The 24944-nt window shown below is 34.7% G+C and overlaps 1 protein-coding gene across 5 annotated transcripts; it reads left to right on the forward strand.

Moving 5' to 3' along the window:
* LOC148232683 (uncharacterized) lies at nt 1–24660 on the forward strand. Of its 5 annotated transcripts, none has more exons than XR_015810311.1 (14): nt 1–192; nt 20285–20378; nt 20444–20509; nt 20574–20659; nt 20739–20928; nt 21316–21367; nt 21432–21553; nt 21615–21694; nt 21761–22044; nt 22927–23397; nt 23463–23666; nt 23733–23861; nt 23939–24043; nt 24115–24660. XR_015810311.1 is itself a non-coding variant. In XM_088189171.1 (14 exons), exons 2-14 carry the CDS (start codon nt 20300–20302, stop codon nt 24247–24249), a joined length of 1788 nt encoding a protein of 595 aa, XP_088045297.1. In that variant the 5' UTR covers nt 1–192; nt 20285–20299; the 3' UTR covers nt 24250–24660. The 5 variants fall into 5 exon arrangements, 4 of the variants coding, with proteins under 4 accessions (XP_088045297.1, XP_088045300.1, XP_088045299.1 ...); XM_088189171.1 differs by having other exon boundaries at nt 20574–20668; nt 21761–22002; nt 23109–23397; XM_088189174.1 differs by having other exon boundaries at nt 21761–22002; nt 23109–23397.
* The last annotated feature ends 284 nt before the right edge of the window (nt 24661–24944 follow it).

Here is a 24944-nt window from a genome sequence, read left to right on the forward strand (position 1 = left end):
AGAGCGCGCCGGGTGGTTGGCGCGTATAGTCGTGTCGTTAGTGCGAGTTAAATTTCGATCTTTCCGTGCCGCAAAACTTTTCGAACGTTATTTTTAGAGAACGTACAAGACAGATAAACGCTGTCGTGTAAAAGTAGTGCGAAACGAGTTTGTGTCTCTGCCAGAATTCGCAGGAAACGACGCCGGTTCTGTGTGAGTTTTTGATACTCCTTTGCGCAACTGTTTCTTCTGTAAACATTGGCTTTGATCTCGCCCGCTCCTCCTTTTCCGCCAGTGGAGCTAATTTTAAGTGTCAATTAAAAAAATGCATAAAATTTCCGATATGTTTTGTGTAAAACAAACAATAACGAAGCGGCTTGTTACCACATTGACCGGAAAATATGTATATTTCCAAACAGGTGTATGTTACAGTAAAAATATATCAAAGTGGATCAAATGTCAAATTCAAATCCAGCTCCATTATAGGTCGTAACGCAGGAAGCCATGTTTATTTTTTTATTATAACGTATTAAACACCACATTTGGTGGCCATGTAATAATTATCGAGTTTTAAATTTTATTTGACAATGCATAATTATAATTTTAAATATGTTATGCTAGAAGTATTTTAATTGAAAAGCGTTCATAATTTTCATTATTCGGCTTAATATAAATTTTATTAATCTTAATTTCCCTTTTTTACGTAGTATTTAATTACTTAAAATGTGTTTTAGTACAGGCGTCCGTAGAAAATCTGTCGCCATATTTACGAAACGAGTAGACTAGGGGGAAACCAGTTCTTGTGCAAAATTGAGTTTTTGCTTAAGATTTTCGTCTGTTTTTGGCCTATTCTATAGTCTCCGTCGCTCCCTTCGGGTGGTCGTTTATTTTTAAAGAAAAAGCTTCCACACATAAATACGCATATGCGCCGTTTAGACGATTATTCGTGTCTTCTTCTGGTGTCGGTGGGCGTAGATGGCGTCAGACGAATCCGGTAGATGTGCATATTAAAGATTAGATTCGAATCTGTAAACATTGCACATATTTTCTAACGATTGATAAATGCCGCTCGCTTTCTTGACAGTAACTTTCTATAAGAGCTCGAAGACTTGAAGAACGACCGTGTCGGAGCAAGAGCAAGGGTTAATTCGCTTCTTGGATACTAACGAAGCGTGTGCCGTAAAAAATGGAATGCATTCGAGATGAGATCATGGTACAATCCAAGAGACGAAAGATTGTTTTAAGTTTCAATGAATGGTGTCTGACGCGGCATTATCCATTTAAAATTTAAATTTGATTTTAAAATACTATATAGAAAACTGTTTTAATTGCATTCATATGATTTAACACATTTAAAGTTGAGCATAACCTTTTTTGTAATAAATTATTTTCATAGCCAAGTGACACACGTAGCTTTAATATTAATAATATATGCATTATTTATCTGAGATTAAACAGGATTATACATTTTTGCCACAAAGTTTGAATAACCTGTTTTATATGTAAAATTATACACTGATTTCAAATCATTAGTTTTTATAATTTTTAACGTAAGGCTCTTCGTTACCAAAAATTGAATAACATATTTAGATTCTGCCCACTATTTAACACCACATAATTTAATCAAATTTTCATTAAAAAAAAAATATTTTTTTGTACTTTGAAAGTTCAGAATTATAATCCAGAACATAAAAGTCAGATTTAAACGATTATTGATATTTATAAACGCAAAAAACAGTACTGGTCGATTTTATACCGGCCACCGCTGCAATTTCAATTAAAAGTTTCAAATAAAGTAGATAAGTGATTTTTATATGTCAGTTTTGCGCTAGCATCAAAGAACGGAACATAAATCTTTATTTTTAATTTTTATCTGATAAATATCGTATTAGACTCAGTTGAGTATATGTTTTTATTTACGGCAGCATAAATTTGGTAACTCGGAGACATTATTTTTTTATAATAAATTTAGTGATTGCTCTACGTTCCTTTTGAGCAGCCGCTAAAACGCTTTTTTGTTACAAATTCAAGGGATAAAAGACGGATATTGTATTATACAAATTAAATGCAACGCGATGATTACGAGTTTGTTTCGATATAATTATTGTTATAGTTTTATTCTGATCTATAGAATAGCATTTTTATTTTATTTTTGTATTACATATACTAGTAAATATAAAATATTACATGCTAGGTAAAGTTCTATCTCAAATACAGATAATAAAAAATATTTTTGTGTGATACTTAAATTGTATACAAGAAGTTTAAAAAAACAACTTGACGTCAAACAGTTCTGTAAATCAACATGTTCTTTATTGTGATAAATGGATGTTATCAGTGAAATAACTCACATTGTTGTTTATACCCATCATATTTCACATACTTCTTGCATCAAATACAAAATTGGTATAAACATCTTCAATGAACCATTGCACAAAACGTAAACTGCAATGTTGACAGCTTTTTACCACACTCTCCACGAATGTTATTTTTTAAGAATTGGAATGGAACAGTGACGCAATAAGAAAGCAACCGACTAATATACATTTTTTTAAAACGGCTGTTCCCTAGGCCTCATCAATGAAAATAAAACATTTGTGATATAATATGCCGGCTATTTTAAACACCGAGCATCAAGGATACCAACCTAATAAAAAGGGGGAAATACTTTTATGCATAAAATAATATTACTATGTATATATTTACACGTGATTCATTTCTCTAGTATTTGATCTACGAAAAAAGTGTAATCAAATAAATACGACAAACATAGCATTGGATTATAAAGATAAACAAACAGACTCGTTCTTGTGTGTGTATGTTTATAATGCTCTTCACTTTGCATTCCGCTCGTCTCGACAATATATCAGCCATATCGTGTTAGTATGCTAAAAACACTTCATTCATAAAAGATACAGTTATGCAATATGTCAAAGATTTTAAGTTTTGTAACGCATGGATGTTTGTCGAAATGTTAATAAAAATCAACCCCAAGAGGCGAAGCGTCCCTAGACTTTTTAGGTAGTCGGCATGTCAACCGCACGTCGTTTTACCTTATAACAATGTAACTTAAACCCTAAAAAAACATATCAAGGGGTTTCTTTTCCATCAACACTTTAAGCGCAGATGTTTTGACTATTTTTTTTATTGCACTCCTGATTCCTGGGGATACTGTTGAATAATTAGCCACGTGTGAGTCATAGAAACACAGTCCCAGACAGGTGAGCGGTCTTACGTGCGCGTGCGGGTTTTTAAATAGACCAGGCGCCAGTTGTTACTTTGGATTCGTTGCCGAAATAGACCGGGTCATATCGGCCAGCTAGACTGCCTCGTCCCAGTTTTGGACAGTAAATAAGACGCTAGTCTATCGTCTGGGAAGAGTTTGTCATACATTAATCTATTACATATCGAAATGATAGATTAAAACATTTCCATGAATATGTGTACTTTCTATTACTACATCTGTAAAATGTAGAATAGCTTTACATTACCCATTTTTATAGGTATATAAACACTATATTTTAGTGCTTCGGCCAATGCCTTTTGAAGGCATGGAGACACCACGTGCTTGCGAAACTTTTTCTTGTACACCTTTATGACAAGTTTATTGTCTTAGACACTGCCTAAATCCATCACTTATTCAACACATAATCCTAACGGATAACATCCGACTGAATCAACACAATACTTTTTGAGGTAATTGACTTTTCCGATTGATAAATTTAAGGTGTTTGCTTTGTATAAGCAAGCTATATTTTGATATGTGACGTCACACCGGAAAGTGTTCCCACGCTTTAACGATAATCTTGACATAGCATAGCAAGCTGAATGCATAATCAGGTGCTGTATATTATGGGTGTCTCACGTACCAGGACCTACCGTAGTGTTTTGCCATCCTTCCTGTATTTGTGAGTCACTTAAGGATTCAAACATTTTGGAAGATGTGGGAGGACTGTTAATCTTGATGATCCAATGTGGGAGAAGTTGTTTTATTTTTTATACTTCATGAAATAATCTCATACTAGTAAGAATTCTGCACGCATATGATTTAAAATTGTATAAATGCATTCGATCTGTTGCGGATTCTTTTTTTCTACAGAGTGATTTAGACTCTCTATGGAGATGAGCTTCCGTTAGTGTCGGAAAGTGCCATATTATGACATTTTCTTGGTCCCGTTCGCCATCAGTTTGTTCCTACGATCTCGGTGGGAACATTTTTTTTGAGACCAAGTGGAGGTTCTCCTTACACATACACGTGTCTGTGAAAAATCTTCCAAGATGTGTTCTGAAAAGGTTTTTAAGATACCTTTACAAAAGGATATTTGGTTATACGTTCTTATATCCAAGCGCCTTTCTTTTAAGAGCGTTGAGATACGATTCGCTGAGTTCTCGCAGAAAGTTGTATGCCGCTAAACATTTCTTCTGTCGACAATCCAGCTATTCTTGAGGAATTCCAGTTTTGGGTTCCAGAACGTCTTCGAGAATCACGATCGCGTCCTCTTTTGATGCCCGTAGGGGCTAAGACGTCCGCACTTGCCGACTCGCCTATGGCTATGGCATTGCATATTGATCTGTTTAATGTCAGTTACGAAGATCTGGTTCGGTTCGTATCATATAATTTTAATATCTTATGATTTTTTTGTTTGCTTTTTTCTAAGTATTATTTTAATTATATATTTATGAACAATATAACTAGTTATTTTATGCTCTCAATGTTTAATGTTTGTCAAGGTATCCTATCGTAATACATTTTCGCTGGTAGATATATATTTTTACCAGTGAAAATATAATTTATTTGGCAGTATAAATTTATATTCTTATCATTATCTATTTATATGCGATGTATAAGTGTTACAGTGAATGTGTATTTTTCAGTCCAATTCAAGTCCAAATACATTTTCACCAGTAGATACATATTTCTACTAGCAAAAATATAATATAACTGATAGGCGCTAATGAAACTATATGCTGCTCTAAAATGTCTCTGATCCTCAATTTGACAGTTGCGAAACGTCCATTTACTGTATAAACCCAAACCTAACTTAATGAACTAAAAAAACAGTCTCAAATCTATGCTGAAAATATTTTTTTAAATGTGTCACTTCAGTGAAGTCATAACGGAATACATTTTCACCGTTAGATACATATTTTAACAGTAGAAAAAGAAGTCCAAATACATTTTCACCAGTAGATTTATATGTCTACAAGCAAAAATATAATTTAACTGATAATACCGGTGCTGACTGTTTTTCTCTTTCTGTAATACCGGTTTTATTGCAATCCCTAGTGACCGCATGGTGACACACCGGATATCGTTGGCCATAATGCGATAAGGAAAGGTTAGATCAGAGCGAGCGTTGGTTAAAACAGTGAACACTTCATGAATAACTCTGCAACGAATCATGGGGTGTTCACTGTTCTTCCTATTAAATATATAAATAATTTAACTCGAGGAAATTTATGATAATAATATATTGTTTAATATTTATATTTAATGTGTATTTTAAATCTTGTTTTCAATTTATATAATCCTCCTTTTAAATTGTTTAACTATAATCAATTATGTTTGTGATAATAATTTAACTTTTTACAGTCGATTCCCAATCGACCTATAACAATGTGATATCGACCCATGGGGATCGATATGAAATAATTGGAAACAAAAGGCGATCGAGGCCTGGTACGATTATAAAATACCTTTTCTATGGATCTTATTATTTAGAAGATGTAGGTAGTCTGCGTAAATCTTGATGATACAATGTGGGTGAAGTTGTTTGACTAAGGACAGAGAAATAACAAAACATCTGTGACTTTTTTAAGTGTCAACTGCTACTTCGTCTTCATTACGAACATTTGTCAAACTAATTGAATTTTTCACATTCTCCCTTTGCATTAGATGGAGCAACAAGACTCGTGAAATGCTCTGTTTATATTTAAAGGAATGACAGGCTAATGGAGCAAACGAATGTGGCTCTAGACACCACAAATAAATCCTTGTCACAAAACGCAGCACTAAATTATATGGTGACTTACTGTTAAAAAATACTCGTTGGGCAATTCATTAAGCTTTAAGCTGTTTTTTTATGGTGCGTGTTTTAGAGCTTGGTACCCATGGTTATTTGTTGATCAGTTTTACCGTAAACAATGAACCATCAAAGAGTTAGATAACCTTCCCGATTGGTAAAACCTAAGCGGACATTCCTCGTTTCGTGTGGGTGTTCCGATCGCCATCATGAGGTCAAACACCATCTGGTCACACGATGGAGAAACCAGCACCCCGTGTTAGCCGCAGAAAAGTTTTAACGCGATGCATTTGAATCTTGGATGCAAAACCGAGCTTCTAAGCTTAGAAACTCGGTCAGACTGGTTCTCTAGCTCCAGATCTCCTTTTTTTTGTTCTCCTTCCGGTCTCTTTGCTCTTTTTTGTGGGTAAGATTTTTGCATCGGCAACTAGTTACGACAAAATACGCCCACATCTTTTGACAAGCGCCAAACTGGGGGAAAAACGAACCGGTTAACCTTGATGATACACCTTCTGCTGAATGGAGTCTGGGTTACCGCTCTCCTCGCAGATCTCAGACATCTGCATGCGTTTGCACCTTTTGGCGACCTTGCGACTTCCATGGCTATGGCTTTAACCTGCTAACCCTTTTCTTCGCTTATTAAGCTTGAAAGCTTGAAATAACCATAGGTAGTTCTCAAACATAACCATTGATTTACATAGTCGAAGCATAATCGCAAAGTTGATTGACAGATATAGGTGTAAACACAGATTCTCCAATGCCATTATAATAAACTTAGCTGATGTTTGCCTCAACCATATAACATGGATTAATAAAAAACATATTCAGAAACGATTTTTTAAATTTAAGACGCTGCACCATTTTGAATCTATCTCACATGAATTCTCTCAAAAATAACACACCATATTCTCACATGTAAAATTATATAATACAACACATTCAATGACAAACCTAACCGGTTTTCATCTTTTATATTACATTTTGGTATTATGTGTTTTTTTTATTAGATTTCTGTGGAAGAACCGCATTCGAATGCAAAATTTATTGATATTGTTATATTTTCGCGTGAGCTCGATGAAAATCGGTTTTTAGGGGGGGTCGGTCATCAGACGATGACTGACCGTGAGGTTTGAAGTTATTAGTTAGAATGCTGACGAACAAGGGACTTTCCCCTATTTATATAAGTGTGTTAATTAGATGTAAGAGAGGGGTGGTTCGTCGTCTTAGTCCATAAAAAGCCCCTCTGGATCAAAACTCTTATGTAAGTTCATAGATCCCACATAAACAAAGAGTTGTAGTGTTTATCAATATGAATGCTGACGAACGAAGGACATTCCCCTATTTATATAAGTATGTTAATTAGGTGTAAGAAAGGGGTGCTTCGTCGTGTTAGTCCATAAAAAGGACCTCTGGATCAAAACTCTTATGTAAGTTCATTGCTCCCACATAAACAAAGAGTTGTAATATATAAATATATAACAATATATTCTTATGAATACATTCGTTGAATCATTGGTTTTCAAACCTTGATTTTTTTATTTATTTATAAATTTTGTCCGAATCACTTATGTCATATTTTTACTTTGAAAAACTCATCAGCTCATCAGTGTGATACCACTAACCGCAAATTGTTGTGAATCGGTGATGCATAATTGGATATAACTGGACCTTGTAAACGAGTTGCGGTTAGATCAATTATTCAGTTTATGAACAATTTTGTTATTAAAAAGACATACTCGATAAGTAAATTTTATTATGACATAACATATTTTCAATTACGTGTTCGTGCATAATTTATGTGTTTTTAAGTGTTTTGGCCTTATGCGAGATATAGAGTATAGATATGTGTGCAAAGGTGGCACGCGTGCCAAAATTGATATGCTAATAAATAAAATTTAAAACTATTGGGAGTTTGGCTGACTTCTTGAAGGAGAGCGGCTGATTTAGTCAGATCGTTTCAGTCAATTTGGCGTATCACTTCTTGGTGCGAGATCAGTTTATTCCAAGTCGGAAGCAAAGTAGTAGTTTTGGATGAAGTGGCGTATGTAAATTCGTGACTGATCTGTCTGAAGGACGTGTTCTGACTTCTGATCTTAATAAATATTATTAAAAACTATTGGGAAAAGTCATTTTCGCACATTTCGGTGTTCAAGTGTCGGAAAAAGTGTCTGTACCCATGGCTCCCTTCATAGGAGATTTTGTTTTTCGCCGCTTTCGGTGGAACGGCCAATTACAAAATCTGTCCGTTGTGTATGTTTTTTTAAAATACATACGTTTATCTTTACTCAATGCGTTTGCGACGGATATTTTTATTCTTTCTGATTTATGGCGGGTACTTTGACTGCAAAAAATGTGGTGTCCGATTTTAACAAAGAAGCTGCACTGAAGCTACACTGATTCATGATTTAATAGCATAATATTCAGATTCTCACACCTTTAAATTTGGCTAAAAGTTTGAGGACCTACTGATTTAATTTCTCCATTAAGTGGTTTAATTGTCGAATGGATAATGTTGATAATGTTGATTACATCATAATTTGCTATAATATTACATGTTTTATTTAAGTTTCTGAATTTTTTCGCTATTTGTTGACTAATAAAGGTTCTATTTTCCCCCATTTCACTTAAAAAATAGTGCAGCGGGGATGGCTAAGACATTTGCACAATACTGTAAATCAATTATTTTTATTTTGCCATAACAATTTTAAGTGGTTGCGATAATATATTTATCACAATTTAAAAATTTTGTAGCATAGGCATTAGCTAATATATCATTTAGTTAATTATTCGAAATCTGACCATCATGACTTTACAAGTTTCTTAGTGTTAATAATAACATAATATATGCGCATATGAAAAGGACCGGGAGGAGGAATTGATTGGACGAAAGATTTGTAAATGAATAGACGTTGTATTGGCTCTGACTTCACACTCTCTCTCTCTCTCTCTCTCCGAGAACAAAATCTCTTTCCTTCTTATATCTATTTAACATGTGACGCATTTTCTTTGTGACAATCTTTAATGGATTTCATGAGCAGTATCTTATTGTTCTCGGTATCAAGTACAAAGATTAAAAAAGCTAAGCACACACGCACAGATATGTCCGACATACACCAGGACAGATCTGTCCGAAGTCTCGACATCAGATTTACGTGTTTTTAATTGATTCTGCATTTCAACTAAACAAGCATATTATGGAGCCCTATCCCTACAGTACTAAAATAATAACTAATGGCGATTGGTCCTAATAAGCAATTACAAGGTTTACAATTATTTTTAACACGCGAATTTAGTATTTATGTCCCACTGTCATTGATAAAAAAAATACATTTTCAACGGTAATAATATTGAGTGACCTGATTGATCATAAATTAATAAAACTTTATCACCAAAATCTTATTTTAGACGTTTACCGGTGGCGGCAAATTTGGCGGACAGAAATGGCCCGGGTCATAAAATCACTTAAGGGACAAATTTTAACAAAAAATGCGGATGCTCGGATCTGCGTGTCTGTGTCCTATACGTTCGTTTTGAGCACGGACAGTGGATAGACGGCGGACAGACACATCTGTGTCTTTTCTCACCACACACGAACGGATTTGTCCGCCACCCGCGACGAGCAGATCCGCGCGTGTATGGCCAACTATTATCGATTCATCGTATCGTTCACACGGATGATACAAAAATCAATCCCTTGTGTACATTAACAAATTATGCCACAGTAAAATAATTGCATCTTGATCATATTAAATTATATAATATTAAGAATAAATATATTATAAATCAGAGTATATAACACATACTCTTTACTCGAGCATATATTATATATTATTTTAAAACACTTTTTTACGAATATTTATATTATAATTAAAAAAGACAGGTTTATTAGCGATGGTGATTTTTGATCAAAGTTTCGGCAGGTGTATTCCCGTCACAGTCACAGCGAGATTATTGCGGTTCTCGTCTTTGATCACACTGTGTTGTTTTGCGCATTCATACTCACATTTTTAGTGTTTGTTTTACTTGTATTGTTGTCTGTGTTAAGTTATATTTGTCTGGTGATCGAATTTGATCGTATAGTATCCAGAACAGGAAGTCAATACTTTGATATTGTATTTTTATCGTCATGTTTGTTCACTGTGGACATTTTTAAAATTCAATTTCTTTTCGTTTTTTCTTCAAACCGCTTCCAAACGGAGTGGATATTTTCGCTAACGTCTTTGTGCTGCTTCCGAAATTTTTTTATGGAATTTTTGCGTTTCTCTTTTTGTTTGTTTGTCTAATATATATATGTATTATATTACAGTTAAAGTAAGCTATTTGGTATACGCTTTGACTCTCGTTTTAACGTTAAGAATCATTTATATACATTTTTAATTGATTATATTTCTTGCTTTGCCTTACTTATTTACTGTCCCATATTTTCGAAAACTCATCCTATTGCACTTTAGTGCTTTTTTCACGGTCTAAACTCCGAGTCTTTGTGTTCTTCGTCGGCCTGGTTCTAGCTCTGTACAACAGTGAGCTTGTTCCTGATTTGATTTGTATCAGGTGGTGTTGAGAGTCTGCATGAAATCTATTTATTTGATTTTTTTCTGAATACTGTGTATCATAAACACTAGGGTTGAACCTAGGACTCGGTATTAATCACCGGTTACACCTATTCTGCTGATTATAATATATTAAACAAAACGTCACTTTTTCTACATATTTGAAATAAGTTTGACAAACTCTGATCGACCTTCCTCTGCGCGAAAATGTCGCGTAAATGTATTGGACACAGACACACATATCCAATTGTGTCAATGATGTAATAATGTGTCGCTCGTGTTACGTTTAATAAGATGAGTTATATATGAACGCCTGACCTTCCACTTTATTCCAATTGTTGCGAACGCCTGCGGCAAAAAAGTGCAGTGGGATGAAGATTAGAAGAAAAAAAGGAAACATAAAAAAAAGATAAAATATATTGGCCATTGTTCTTAGCGAACGTGCCGCGTTTTTTACAAGCCACGTGTTTACATTGAGCATATGGTTTTATGTTTAATGTTTAAATTAAACACTGGTTTGCTTTTAAAAACTATTTACCTCTAGTTTGTTTATGTTATACGTATTTGCGGTGGTATTTTAGTGAAACTGTAATGAAGGAGGCAATGAAATATCATCACATTGCTGCATTGCCACATTAATTCCAAGCAAAAGTACTTTTGATTCACAAAACTTAAATATCAAATAAACTTCTTTGAATATTGAAAATATTGTATATTAATACTTCTAGGTATTGTTTGTGTCTGATTGACTAACTCAGTCAGTACTGATTTACCACACTGTAACGCATCGGGCTTACGCCTGTTAAGTTACAACGAAAAATTAAAAAAAATCACATTAAGAAATGCAAAAACAATAGTTTTAAGGTAACTAAACATCATATTTGAGTGAAATAATTTCAATATTTCTTAAAACATACTAATTAGTTAGCTATTCTTAAATTTCAAAAGTTTATATATGGTTGTATAGTTTGCCCAATAAATGTATGATATTATCCTAGTCGTACCGAAAGTAGTCTCCTATTCGGTGTCATAGCTAAGGATAGGGGGACCGTCCCGGGCGGCACTTGCTTAAGGGCTGCATTTTCGCGATGAAAGGACCGTTCGTGTAGCGTAAACAACAGTTTAACAAATTCTGATTTTATGACCCGAGTCATAAAATGCCGCCCCTATAGATAAAAATATTTTTGGCCGGCCCAAAAATTTGGCTACTTTCTTAAAATCGGTATAACTCGAAGTTACGCCAGATGTTCCGCATTGTTTGTTCGGTTAAAATAATGAAATGCCTGATAACCATTAACATATTTTTATATGCATATAATATGTGGTATGTAGCGTTACTGGGAGTGGGGGTCAAAACGAGCCATCTGCCCCAAAAAGTTTTGAGGTACTAAAAACGTGCATTAAGTTACAGATTATAAGGAAGGTCAGATTTTATATTAGATAATTGTTTGGAAAGAGGGACAAAGTTAAGGATCGTCCTAGGTGGCACAAACCCTAGCTACGTCACTGATCCTAGTCTTTCCGAAGTTCTCATTCAATCATTGGAAATGCAGAGTGACTGCTTGGCTGGACCAAATCAAACAATCGAAGTGAAAGCGATGGCTTTTCTGGAGTTGTACGTTGTCGTACTTGATTCGGTCTAATATATATTCCAAGCCAGAAACGAAGTGATTATCCAAATACTGTCTTTTACCAAATCAGTGACAACATATCTTGATACAGAATTCGCATAATTATTAATTATTTGAGCGATCGATCTATGACGACTAATTGTCAAAATAATATATCACTCATTCGGAGGTTCTTTAAGGGTCCAACTTGGGCCCTCTACTCTTTAAGTTATTTAATAATGACATAAAACGGCAGTTACACGTTTTAGTTTTCTTTTGTATTCAAATTATTTACAATTGTTTAGATGCACTCAATTTGTTCCAGACTCTTAGACTTCCGTAAACCGTCCCGATTTCATATGCCATCAGATTATTCTTCGGACCTCACAGATCACTAAACTCAAAATGTTGAATCCCGCGGATCATAACCAAGATTTTTTTTAAAAGTGCCACTCCAAATATTAAATGATATTTATTTTTTCCATGAGGGAGACTTAGTGCTCGCCCACTTATTGCTGTCACGCCCAGTTACGACTATCTACGGATATAATTGGATTAGCCTGTGTTCTTACTGGACTTTTATGATATATGCGCTAGGTTCTTTAAAAAAATTTGCAAATATTTACGGCCGGTAAATATTTTAAGTAAGTGTGAGATCTGGCAACTTTATTTAATAGTTGCATCGCTATGTTTGTCGAAGCCTTTAATTACCGCGCAATCTAATGAGGGGAAAATTGAAATAAATGAAAGTTGAAAGTTCGGTTGGCGACCGCTGTTCTATGACACCTTAATTCGAATTATTGTTGAATTAGGAACTATTATTTTGAATCCATGAATAACCAAATTCTCCCCTTTAATCTAAAAAGTTTAAAAAAGGTTCTTGAAATACCTTTGTATGAGGATATTTGATTATTATCTGTTCTTGTATCTCAGCGCCTTTTTTTTAAGCTTTGGGATACGATTCGCTGATTTCTCTCAAAAATATGTATGTTCTATTAACAATCCAACTTTTCTCAAGGAATTTCAGTTTTGAAAGTCACGATTGTGTCCTCTTTTGATATATATTTTGATACTTTAGTGGTTGAGGCCCAGGGGTGATTGACCTGGTGGCCAATGAGACTCAATGTGGAATCTAGTAAGACTTTTTATTGCAATATTTACATGAGTGCGATATTTACATGGCGAAGCTAACGCAGGTGATGATGCCAGTGGATGATCCTCAGGGTTCATGTGGCGCTCTGCAGCGAGTGTCAGGAGGTAGTTCTTCTTGCAGCGATAGTCGTTTGGGAGTTCCAGGTCGTCTCTTCGCGTCTGTCGGTGGGAACGCGTCTTCAGGTCTCGTCGGGTGGCTGCTGGTGACTGACTGCCTGTCCTTGACTGGGTGACTGTCTCACTCTCCGACTGTCTCTATTGTTAATAAATGATCGTTTTGGTCACAGTCATTAACGCGAGTTTAGGGTTTGAGATAATGACCCTTTAGAACGTGGTCATCTGTGTGTGGTCATTGCAAAACCTTTTTTGTCCGCACTAGCCGACTCGCCTATGGCTGTCGCCATCCAGCTCCTTAATGTGCCGGCATTGCACATCAATCTATTTAATGCCAACTAAGAAAAGCTGGTCCAGTTTTTATTATTTAATTGTAATATTTTATGAAGTTTTCCTTTCTTTAATTTTATTTTAGTTGTATATTTTTGTACATTAATAATACTATGTATTGCTTTTACGCATTGGGATAACCTGTTAGGTCACGATGGTCTTAATTTAAACAAATAATAATGGAAGTTTGGAAGAACAGTTCCAAATGGAAGAATGGCAGCGTTCTCGTTTATATATAATACTATCAAGAAAAGGGTTAGATTGGATACGTGACTTCTAGTCCTCGCCTCTTTAATCAATCAAAAATGGTTTGGGGTGGAATTAGAATCTTTGTTAATTGTCCTTGGCGCGGAGATATGTATGTATGTGTTACATTGTTCCACGTTAAAAGATTAAATTCTTAGTGATTTTTGAGGGAAATAAATCCATTCATTTTTTACCCTTTTAACAGGTTTTTCATAGCGCAACAATTATGGATGGCCCCGACAAAGTAATATCTTAAAAATGTAATATATTAAATCTAACATACATTGCAGTAAATACTTTTTATTTAATCTATCTCCAAAATAGGACAATGAGAGAATGCTTTAATAATACTATTCATATGAATTAAAATGCTTTGAACCTTTTATCTACAAAGGCACGCACCTAACAGTTTAGAATCCTATTGTGTGGCATTCACTAAACTGAGTCAATTGAATTAAACGAAGCGCTACATCAACACCACTTACGCAAGGATTACAAAAAAATAAAAAAATACTCTTCATCTCCAAACAAAGTAATGCAAAGTGTGCATCCAAAAATGGCAACGGATGCAACGATGACATGCAAAATAGCGTCATTATCCTCGATTCGAATCTCATCTTCCATTAGCATCGCGCCCACACGCTGACCCACTGAGGCGGAAAGTTATTTCTGTTTACTTTCAATCTGACCTTCCCAGATCGAGCGTTTAAAAATTCTGAAAGCATTCACCAGCGGTGACTTACTAAGAAGTAAGTACCGATTGAGATAAGTGAAATGACCCGCTGGGTCATCCGGTGTGACATCACATCTTATTGTGTCAACAGGATCATCTAATAAATTACTATTTTGGATCGTTGGCCTTTGGCTCGTTTTGGAACCAATTGACTCGACCTGATGAACGATCGAGGGTTAGTATTGAAAGATGCGGGTGTTTTTTTTAGAAACGATGCGGGATACCAAAAGTGTAATTATAGGTTGAACCAAATCGTGAAAGCTTTTGATTTATCGATTGGAACTCAAGCAAGGTCAATGTCGTTATATATCTTTTAAAAAAACTTGACCTTTCATGCAACAGTGAGAGGTAGAGTTTAGCTCTAGGGACTAGATAACCAAATTTGGACAAAATTTGAAACTTGATTGTAAGGTTATGCTTTGCATTCATATATTATTTTTATTCCAAGGGTATGGATTTTCAGATAAATTTTGCTTACTTTGTTGATAGCTTAGTTTATTTATTTAAAAGATTGCATTTTTAAAACAACGATGAGCCATACAGTAAATCACTAAGAAGAAAGTCGAATTCGGAATAAATTGTCTGTCTAACCATAAATTACTATTGTAATACTTCAACATATATTGTACATTTTAAAATCAATAATCCCTTGGGAGTGACTGTATATTTGAACATGAAAAAAAAACTAATTTCAGTCATTGGTTAATCGAGTCTAATCAGAAATTGAAACATTTTAAAGTTAAAAGTCACGCTGCTTTAGCACTTTCAGTTAAAATTCTTGCTTTAATTACATTTGGTAGCAATGTTTTGACTCACAAATTCTAGATGGATTTATGTTACTTAGTACCATAAAAACAAACAAAAATGGCAGCTTTCCAGATGGTTCCAAAGAATTTAGGAACTCGGTGGAGAACTGCACTGATGGATTGGGTTATATTTACTAGTAAACAATAAGTGATATTTTTCGAGTAATTCTATATTTTTGTGCAGAAATCTTGTTAGACTTTTACCCTCTATTTAAATTAATGCATAGGTCACCAAGTAACAAGGTTAACGAAGCAACTATTACGTGTGTGGAGACGATCATTAACATACAGTGTCTAGTCTATAAATTATTCAATTCCATCTTAATTTTCAGATGAATCTTTGATATCATCATATATTTTCTTGTTCCATGAGTTTCGTTGTCTTAATCTGGTATATAAGTTAATGGGATTGACTTTGCATTCTTGGAACTATTAAAAAAACATCATCATGACGGATGCGATAAATCCATCATCTCGGGAAGTGGTGGAGAAAGCGGACACGCATGTGAAAATGTGGGTAAGGCTATCACTGATAGCAAAACGTTTTGCAACAGACATGAGGTCCATATATGGACGCGTCGGTGACCGGTTGCGTCATCACAAACCGAGACACGTATCTCGAGATGCTAGAGAGCAAAATCGAAGGTGCAAGGCGAGATGCAAAACGGTAAGGCACTCATTCCATTTGATGCAGTTTTTTTCCTGGAAATCCTTTTTTATATCCATCTATACGAGTTGAAATCCTTGACATGATTGTGGATTGTGGAGTGTGCCGCATTTGGCGCCAGTTCGTCGAAGGTGATGGTTTTGTCATTTCTCCTTATTAACTCCATATAAAGGATAGGAGTCGTCGGTTTCGTCATGGTTAATGCTGTTAGTTAGTAATTGCTGAGAATTAATAAACCTTGGGAATGTTACTGATTATAGAAACCACCCGTGGTGGTAAGTCATAAAAATACATATGATACTCAAATGAGTCGATTAATCGACGATTCTCTTATCAAGCACGACTGAGATGGTATGTCTCAGCAACAATGAGTAATCGAACTCCAGAGTTTAATCAATAAGATGATGCAAGTAATATTTTCTAGATCAATTTCCCCTTCATTATGTACAGTATTAAACATATACAAAGAAAGATGTAGATTAAGAAGAACCGTTTACGTGTATGTACTTGAGACGTGGATATAAAAAATATCAAAGAGCGGTTACTAAATTAGATTATAATTTAAAAAATATATTAAATTTGCACCAATGCTTTAAAAAATGAATTATTTATATCATACCAAAAAAAGTGTGTTGATACTACTATATAAAATAAAATATAAATGTATATCTTAAAGTTGGTTAACGGAAAAAAAACACTTTAAATAAATGTAAATATTGCATTCTTTAACCTTCAACGAAATCAAATATCTGGTATTATAAACATACTTATTTTAAGAATGGAATGATTCTTGAAGTCCAATTTCTCATATCGAATTCGAATCCACTTAAAAACTGATTTATAGAATCTTCTTGCACTCAGACAGAATTCTTCGGAATTCAAGATAGGAATCTACCAATTTAACATCTCTTTTTTCTCCTCTGGCTATCTCCAGCGCCGTTTGTCACTCTTATAAATATTCCCAACGCATCCATTCCACTTTCGTGCCGTATCCGCGACTTTCAAGCTCAATCTACTACGTAATTCCGCTCGCGATAAGTATATAATTTTATAGTTCTGGTATGAAGCAATAAATTTATATATATATATAAAACCACCGACTAATCACAAAAACGTTCTCCGCCTCGAACAGGCGTAAGAGCTTGATAAATGAGACCGAGATGCATGGGCGAGTGCTGGAAGCCGGTCACAATCGAACACTTCTTTATTCCTTCTCTTCCCACGCGCCACTCCAATCAGAGGATATAAACCTTTTTGGTAAGAGAGGGAGAAAGAGAGAGACAACATATGTATGTAGTTCATTTGAACCATTTCACGTCCGTTTTGCTCTATTTAAAACTAGAATTTAGTAGAGTAAACGTTATCACGTAAAAGGTGATCCAACTTCAGTTTCCGAATTAAAATTATTGTTTTTTTTTAATAATCGAACATTTGCTGTATTTCATTAATTATAAAAAAATAATATCAATTAAATTGCCACCTATGAATTTTTGCAGCGGCCGATCCTTTCAACGACTCTATCGTACATAGCGATATCTCGACTATAACTTAGCGTATGTTGGTTTTTAGGTCCTCAATTTTTTCGGGTTTGTTGGCGTAGACACGATATTATCATAACTCCACAAAATATCCAACGGCAATAAATCGCAGTTGACGTCACCAAAACATGAAATAATGCGACCTGGGAACTTTACACGCAAAACATCCAACGTTGCACCCGATATGTGACAAGTTTCGCCGTCTTATTAGAACCGCGTGTCTTCCACATCAATATCACGCGCCTATAACGCTCACCATTGGCTGTCATAGTCGGACCTTCATCGTTTTCAAAAAAGTAAAGCCCAATAACGCCGCCTGACCACAATGCGCACTATTTGTTCATGTAATGTTCTTTCGTGAATCACATGATGATTTTCCTCGCCCCGTGTGCGGCAATTTTGTTTATTAACATACCCAGAAAGGTGGAAATGTGCCTCATTAAAAAAGAAGATTTTCTTTGAAAAATCAGCATGACCACCTAATCTGCGTAAATTTTTCCCTATCTATGATATATGTGCGGCTGAAATTTATACAGTTGTAGATGCAAGTCCAGAAGCAGCAAGTGCAGAAACACCAATATTCTCAGCTGAACGAGCGTCACGATGATGCCCAGACCTCAACCTATCTCCGACACTTCCAGTCCATTTTTTCACTACGTTGCAAAATGTTCACTCAGTATGACAATGAAATTAACCATAATCTTCCCGTAAATTCCGATTCACAGTTCGTACGAAATTGTTATTTCTGTAGAACAATTGCACAATTTAACGCGTTGAGTGGTGGTTAAGCGATCCATTTTGTAAATGCGTTGTTGCAACAACGCATTTACAAAATGGATCGCTAACATTTAACACTTTGAACACACGTGATTATTGACAGCTGTCTGATTTACAGTGCTGCCAACATAGGAAACTCGAATTGGATCACTTTGTATATGCATATATTTCATTATATCAATTTAGATTAAATAAATATTGTAAATGTATGCTCAAAATAAGTCATTATTAAAATATATGTACCCAAATCAAACCATTGAGAAGTGTAATATTAATATAAAAAAACAAATGCTCATCTTTAAGATTCATTTTCTATAAAAATAATGTATAATCTCCTTCACATTCAACTCTATATAATTATTATTTGAGTTTTAAAAATTATAACATAACTAAAAGAGAATGTGTAATACATAAAGAGTATATTTTTTATTTTACAAAAGAAAAATATGAGAAACACTGGATGTGTATTTACATTTGTGTAATTATTTAATCGAACAAATGCTAATAATAATTTATAGTTTTCTAGCCCTAAGGGGTGCAACTTCGCAACCAGAAAGACGCAGTTGGAAACTGGTAATAATTTATTGTATAATATTACATATATTCCGAGCAGTGGTGGAGATGCTGGTGGAGGGATGATGTCCAGTGAATGGTCCTCGGAGGTCTTGTAGTCTATAACCGTATGGTCCACCGTCTCAGACGTCTCTGGCCTCTCATTGGAGATCAGCCTTAAGCAACAAGGGTTGCGAAGCTCACTGACGAATCACAACTATTGTCGCACTCGTTTCTTCGACCAACGAAATATGTATACGCCTCTAGAAAGTAAAATTCGCTCGCTGGACATCCTTCCAAGGTCGAATGGTGCAACGGAAATATTCTTCCGGTGATATATTATTTCCGTGCCTGTTTCGCAACAAAGAAATATTCTTTCGTAAAAACGTGTTATTTATGTGAAATCTTTTTTTCCTGGACGTAACGAGGGCTTTTGTGCGGTTCCTTCCTTTACACTCTATTGTCACGTTCATACTTATTATTATGGATGATCATCCTTATGTCGCGGTAATTAAGTGTGCGAGTTACAAAAAGAAGGATAATAATATCTATTTTTTTCTTAAAAATTATTTCTTAGGGAAACTGTCACAAATTCATTATTTTTTCGTTTAGGAATAGAAATGAACTTAAACTAATAATTTGAGTGACTTTTAATAATTAAAAATGATTAATTTTAGTTGCTTAATCATTATCTGATATATGCTTTAGAAAAATGTAACAAATCATCAATAAAAATAGAAACTGTATTTAATCCTTTATATTTATTATTATTATTATTATTATTTACATAAAATAAGAGTATCCGGAAATTAATTCAGATTTTGTTATTATTTTGAATATAGAGTAAAATATTTTAAAACGATTGTATGGGATCATGGTCAGAATATGGTAACTACGGACCAACCAACCAACCAACCGACCATTTTGTTTTGCAACGAAAAAAGCATACTTGAAACGGAAATTTTGAAAAAAATAATTTTTCGCGCGAAAATGAATCATGCACCGTATGCACTGACCATCGCGCGCAACAATAGACTGCTTACTCAGACTATACCCTTAGTCACCTGTTTAAAATAACTTTGACCACTGACACACACTGAAATATCCTTGGCGGTGTTGGGCGCCAAGCCAATCTTTCTCAATCTTTCGACAATCAATAGTTTGCTTCCATTGACGTATCGCTCATTTACTCGATTATCTCTTTCAGTGACCTCCGATCGAAATGGCGCAGAAAGCGTACGCGAAGCACAGCGAGTATCGAACGTACTCCAGTAAGGGCAACTTCGACGATAAGGATTTCGGTAACTAATATTGCAAGCACAGTTAGACTAATTGAATTGTTGTTCATTGAATGTTTTATTTACAGAGTCTATGAAAACAGAACTCTTGCCGAAGTACGGAAGCTTAGTGCAAACGTCCAATGGAGTGCCAGGTATTTTCAGAATTGATCCAATAATGCAGTACACGATATAAATTGTTACAAATCATTTTTATAGCTAAGAACAAAGAGTACTATTACGAATACAAAGAAGAAAAGAATCCGGCAGGTACTTATGACAGAAAAGATCTTCATACCGTTGAGGTAGCTGATGTAATCCTTGTTCGAACTACTAATATTATACTTATAATTGAATCGTATTAAAGAGGTGATATTTTTTTAGCAATATGAATACACACACGCTCCTAGTGAGTCCATCGGTTACCCGACTACCCACATGATTACTAATACGCCCCAAAAGATTACGACGACGACTGTGACTACGACCAATCGTGATCTTTCACATAATATCGAAGAGTTAGATTCGCTTCTTGACGATTTGCAGAGAGATCAAGATAGAAAGATGTACAAAAGTATGTTTATTAAATGATATGTACGAGGGCGTCTACTGAAAACTAATCATTATTATACGTGGTTTCTATGGCTTTCAATAAAAGCTTATTAATGCTGAGATATTGTATGGATACCTCTAGAAAAAAATTTATTTGCTTGTAGCTACAGTATTTTGATTCGTTCTAGTACACTTAACAAAAAAACGAACGATAGTGATGATCAACTTTAATGCATGTTGCAAGTGCGACACTCATTTTAAGCTACTGCTACGCCTTTGTGTCAAACTTCTGCCAATTTACAGAACAATTTTAATCGAACTTTTAACGTTTTCATTTTACTCAGCCTCGTGCAAATATCTATATATAAAGCATCATAGTTTTATATATATATAATTGTGTATTTTTCAGGTGGATACGCATCTGACACTATGGAATCTTCATCCTTTGATTACAGAACAACGTTAGTATATTATTCTTATATTATTTTTATGCTTATATTATGTCATGTTTAATTTATATTATAGAATGCCAAAGTCTTCTCCATATACTACGAGAATAGAGAAAGATACTGAGTGGATATCGCCAAACACTACCGTTGCGCCAATCAGAGAAGTCTCGAGGGAAGTCACGAGAAATCAAGTTACCGGTATATATATATAATCATTTTACGTGCCGTAAAATAGTAAATAAACTATTGTTTGTTTTAGAATCTCATTTGATTCCGGCTAATCCTAAACCAGTGCCAGCAGTTGTTTGTGCCAAATGTCAAGACCATACGAACGTTCAGGTTAATGTTGTTTTTTTTTCAGTCTCTTAGTTAATGAATGATTATCTAATATGCAAATTATCGTAGGTATCGACCACTCCCATGAATAAAGTCACCACGACTGTGAAGACTTACACTTACGAAGTGCCGGCGGATCAGGATCCAACCACCATACCGATTCCCGGAGTGACGACGTCTCCAACAACAAACACAACTGTCGCTGAAAAATACGTCACTAACAATCGTCATCAACAATCGAGTTACATTCAAGAGAATCACGATCACCGCACTTATGCCAATACTCATTTTGAAACGTCTACGCCTGTAAAGTGAGTTGATTATGATGTTTATGATTCCATTTAGAAATATATGTGGTTTATATAAAGTACTGAAGAATAATATTTGATGTACAAAATTTTGCCACAATAATAAGATTAATATTATTACATATATGAGGCATTCGGAGCACAAAGGGCGACGACATTTCAGATTTTTCCAAGGAGGGGAAAAAGTTGACTAGGGAGTGGGCATATTTTTAATATTTCCATTTCATTAAGATTCATTTTTCTGACCAAATTCAAGGGGGTCAAAAGCAATAAAATCGTGCCATCGCCGTCACAGTGGAAACGCTTGGTTATCTAGCGTTTATATAATAATATCAGAATACATTTTCACTGGTAAAAAATATATATATCTACCAGTAAAAATGTATTCTGATATTATTTCACTGAAATGATATATTTAAAAAAATATTTTCTGGATAGATTCGAGACTGTTTTTTTAAACTACATTAGGTTTGGGTTTGAACAACAAATGGACGTTTCGCAACTGTCAAGTTCAATTATATAAAAATTTATTTGGACTTCGCTAATGAAAATATAACTTCACTGAAAGATTCACTGTAACATTTATACATCGCATGTATATAAATAATGATAAGTATGTAAATGTATATATTACTACATATAAAAATAAATTTAGATAAATTATATTTTCACTAGCAAAAATATATATTTATCAGTGAAAATGTTTTCCGATATGATTTCATTGAGATGACATTTTTAAAAATATTTTCGAGATAGATTCGAAATTGTTTTTTTTAGATTTTCTTTGAGGGTTAACCCAGGAATTTCTGGTTTAGAATCAGGGATCTCATTTCAGCTTTTTCTAGGGAGGGGGCGGGGGCTAAAGTTAGCCAGTTCATTAAGATTCATTGTATTTAATGAAATACGATGAATCTTAAATTTGGCCAGAAAAATGCATGTCATTTAATGAAATGACATGCATTTTTCTGGCCAAATTCAAGGGAAGGGGGGCAAATGCCCCCACCTGTTCCCCCCCCCCCCCCCCCAAATAATGTCCCAGATATTTATTAAAATAATTTTCTAATGCTAATCAGTTAGTGGTCTAAAATATATTTTATATATAATTTTAGACAACCGCCGCCACCGTCTCCGCAGCTCACTGGAGGTTGTCAATTCTGCACGCATTGCAATTCTCGCATAACCACAACCAGCACCACAAGCCTAGCTGGTTCGCCACCGCACAACTATCCGCCGCTACCGCTCGGAACCGATTCTACAAAAGTAACAACACGAACCACTCATTACACGACCGAACACGCAGGAAACCCGCCGTATCCATCAAACAGCAGTCCGACTTATTCAGTTCCAATTGACAATACGCCAAAACAGAACTATCCACCGAATAACAGTGGACCACCGGTAAATATAACATGCTAATGGTAGTATATCTGACTTAAAAATCAATCATTAAATTTAATATGCAGGGATCTTCCACTTATAAATATACTACTACGAATTATACGACATATAATACGGTCGATGGACGTCCGAAACCTGGACCGTTCCCATCGGGACATTTATCTCCGCCTTCTCCAAGTCCGTTTCCGCGCAATGAGAGTCCTGCTCCACGTGTACAAGAACCCCCGAAACGACTCGACGAACTGTTGGCCGATTTTCCTGATGCCGATGTAAGTACACATATATTTTATGTAAGTCAATATATATAATAACATATTTTATTATGGTTATTTTAGCATCGGATCACAGATGAAGGCTTAAGACATCGACCCAATCCGGCTAGGGGACCGGGAGGATCAACTATGAATGGAAACCTAACAATGAAAGAAAGCATCAAGCTGCAAGAATCTAGCAAATCCAGCGATGTAATATTATTTCTATTAAATCTACAATCATTAAGTTAACGTGATAACATTCCTTAAACAATGATATCTCATTTTAGTCTCCCATTCCAAGTAAAAACGTAGAAGGACCCGCCGTGTACTACCCACCGGGTCAGGAAATGTTCGCTCGCGGAGAGGAGAGTGCCGCTTATCAACAAGCTGGAGTAACTATATCATATTTTCTCTTTCGTTTTTATAATGGCGAGTTGTCTGATAAATCTATATTTATTTTCAGGGCGGATATATGAAAGGAAAGGGTAAATATGAATACGAAGCTAAATCGAGTAGCAAATCTAAGTCATCATCGGGCGTCACAGCCGTGCCCGTATGCCTGCCATTGTGCTGTGCAATGCCATGTACAATTTTGTAAATTTTATATCGAAAAATCATGTTTATTTGTTATATAGCCATTATTTGCATTAATAAGTAAAGTGATTTTAATATATTAAGTTTTATGTTAATATACTACTACTATTCACATTTCAGTGTCAAATTTTATAAATGTTGATTTTCATTACAATGTAAAATAATTTTAATTTCTGATTTTTATTTTAACTTTTCTTACTTATAATCTTAGAGTTTTTACCAATTTCTGATATTACTGCTTACAATATTATTTATTACAATTTTTTGTTGTAAAATATATTATAAAATGTATAGATTACATTTACAAATTTTCACTTTTTATAATTATGAAAAAAAACATGATTTTTTATTGTTTCTAAATTAACAATATATATCAAAATTAACAATTTTATTAAATAAAACGTTTTTACTAAAAGCTAATTGAGTTTTATTTTTTTAATTCAAGTGTGTGTAAATAAAATAAGAAAAGTAGCGAGTTCTATTTCTAGCAATAGAATCTAATTTTATAATAAAAACTACATTATGGGGGGGACTGGTTTGTTGGCACTCTAGAGTTACGCTGGCAGCACTGCAGTGGCGGAAAGATGATAATTTTTCGAGAGAAATAGAAAAAACAAACCACGAGCACCGACCGAAAGTTCGCCATTTTTATTTAACGCAATTCACGCTGTAAACAAGTTTTTATAAATAGAATGTACC

The sequence above is a fragment of the Plectrocnemia conspersa genome, unplaced genomic scaffold (genome assembly GCF_051122295.1).
Source record: "Plectrocnemia conspersa isolate PC_06_02 unplaced genomic scaffold, ASM5112229v1 ptg000008l, whole genome shotgun sequence".
NCBI classification, from domain to species: Eukaryota; Metazoa; Arthropoda; class Insecta; order Trichoptera; family Polycentropodidae; genus Plectrocnemia; species Plectrocnemia conspersa.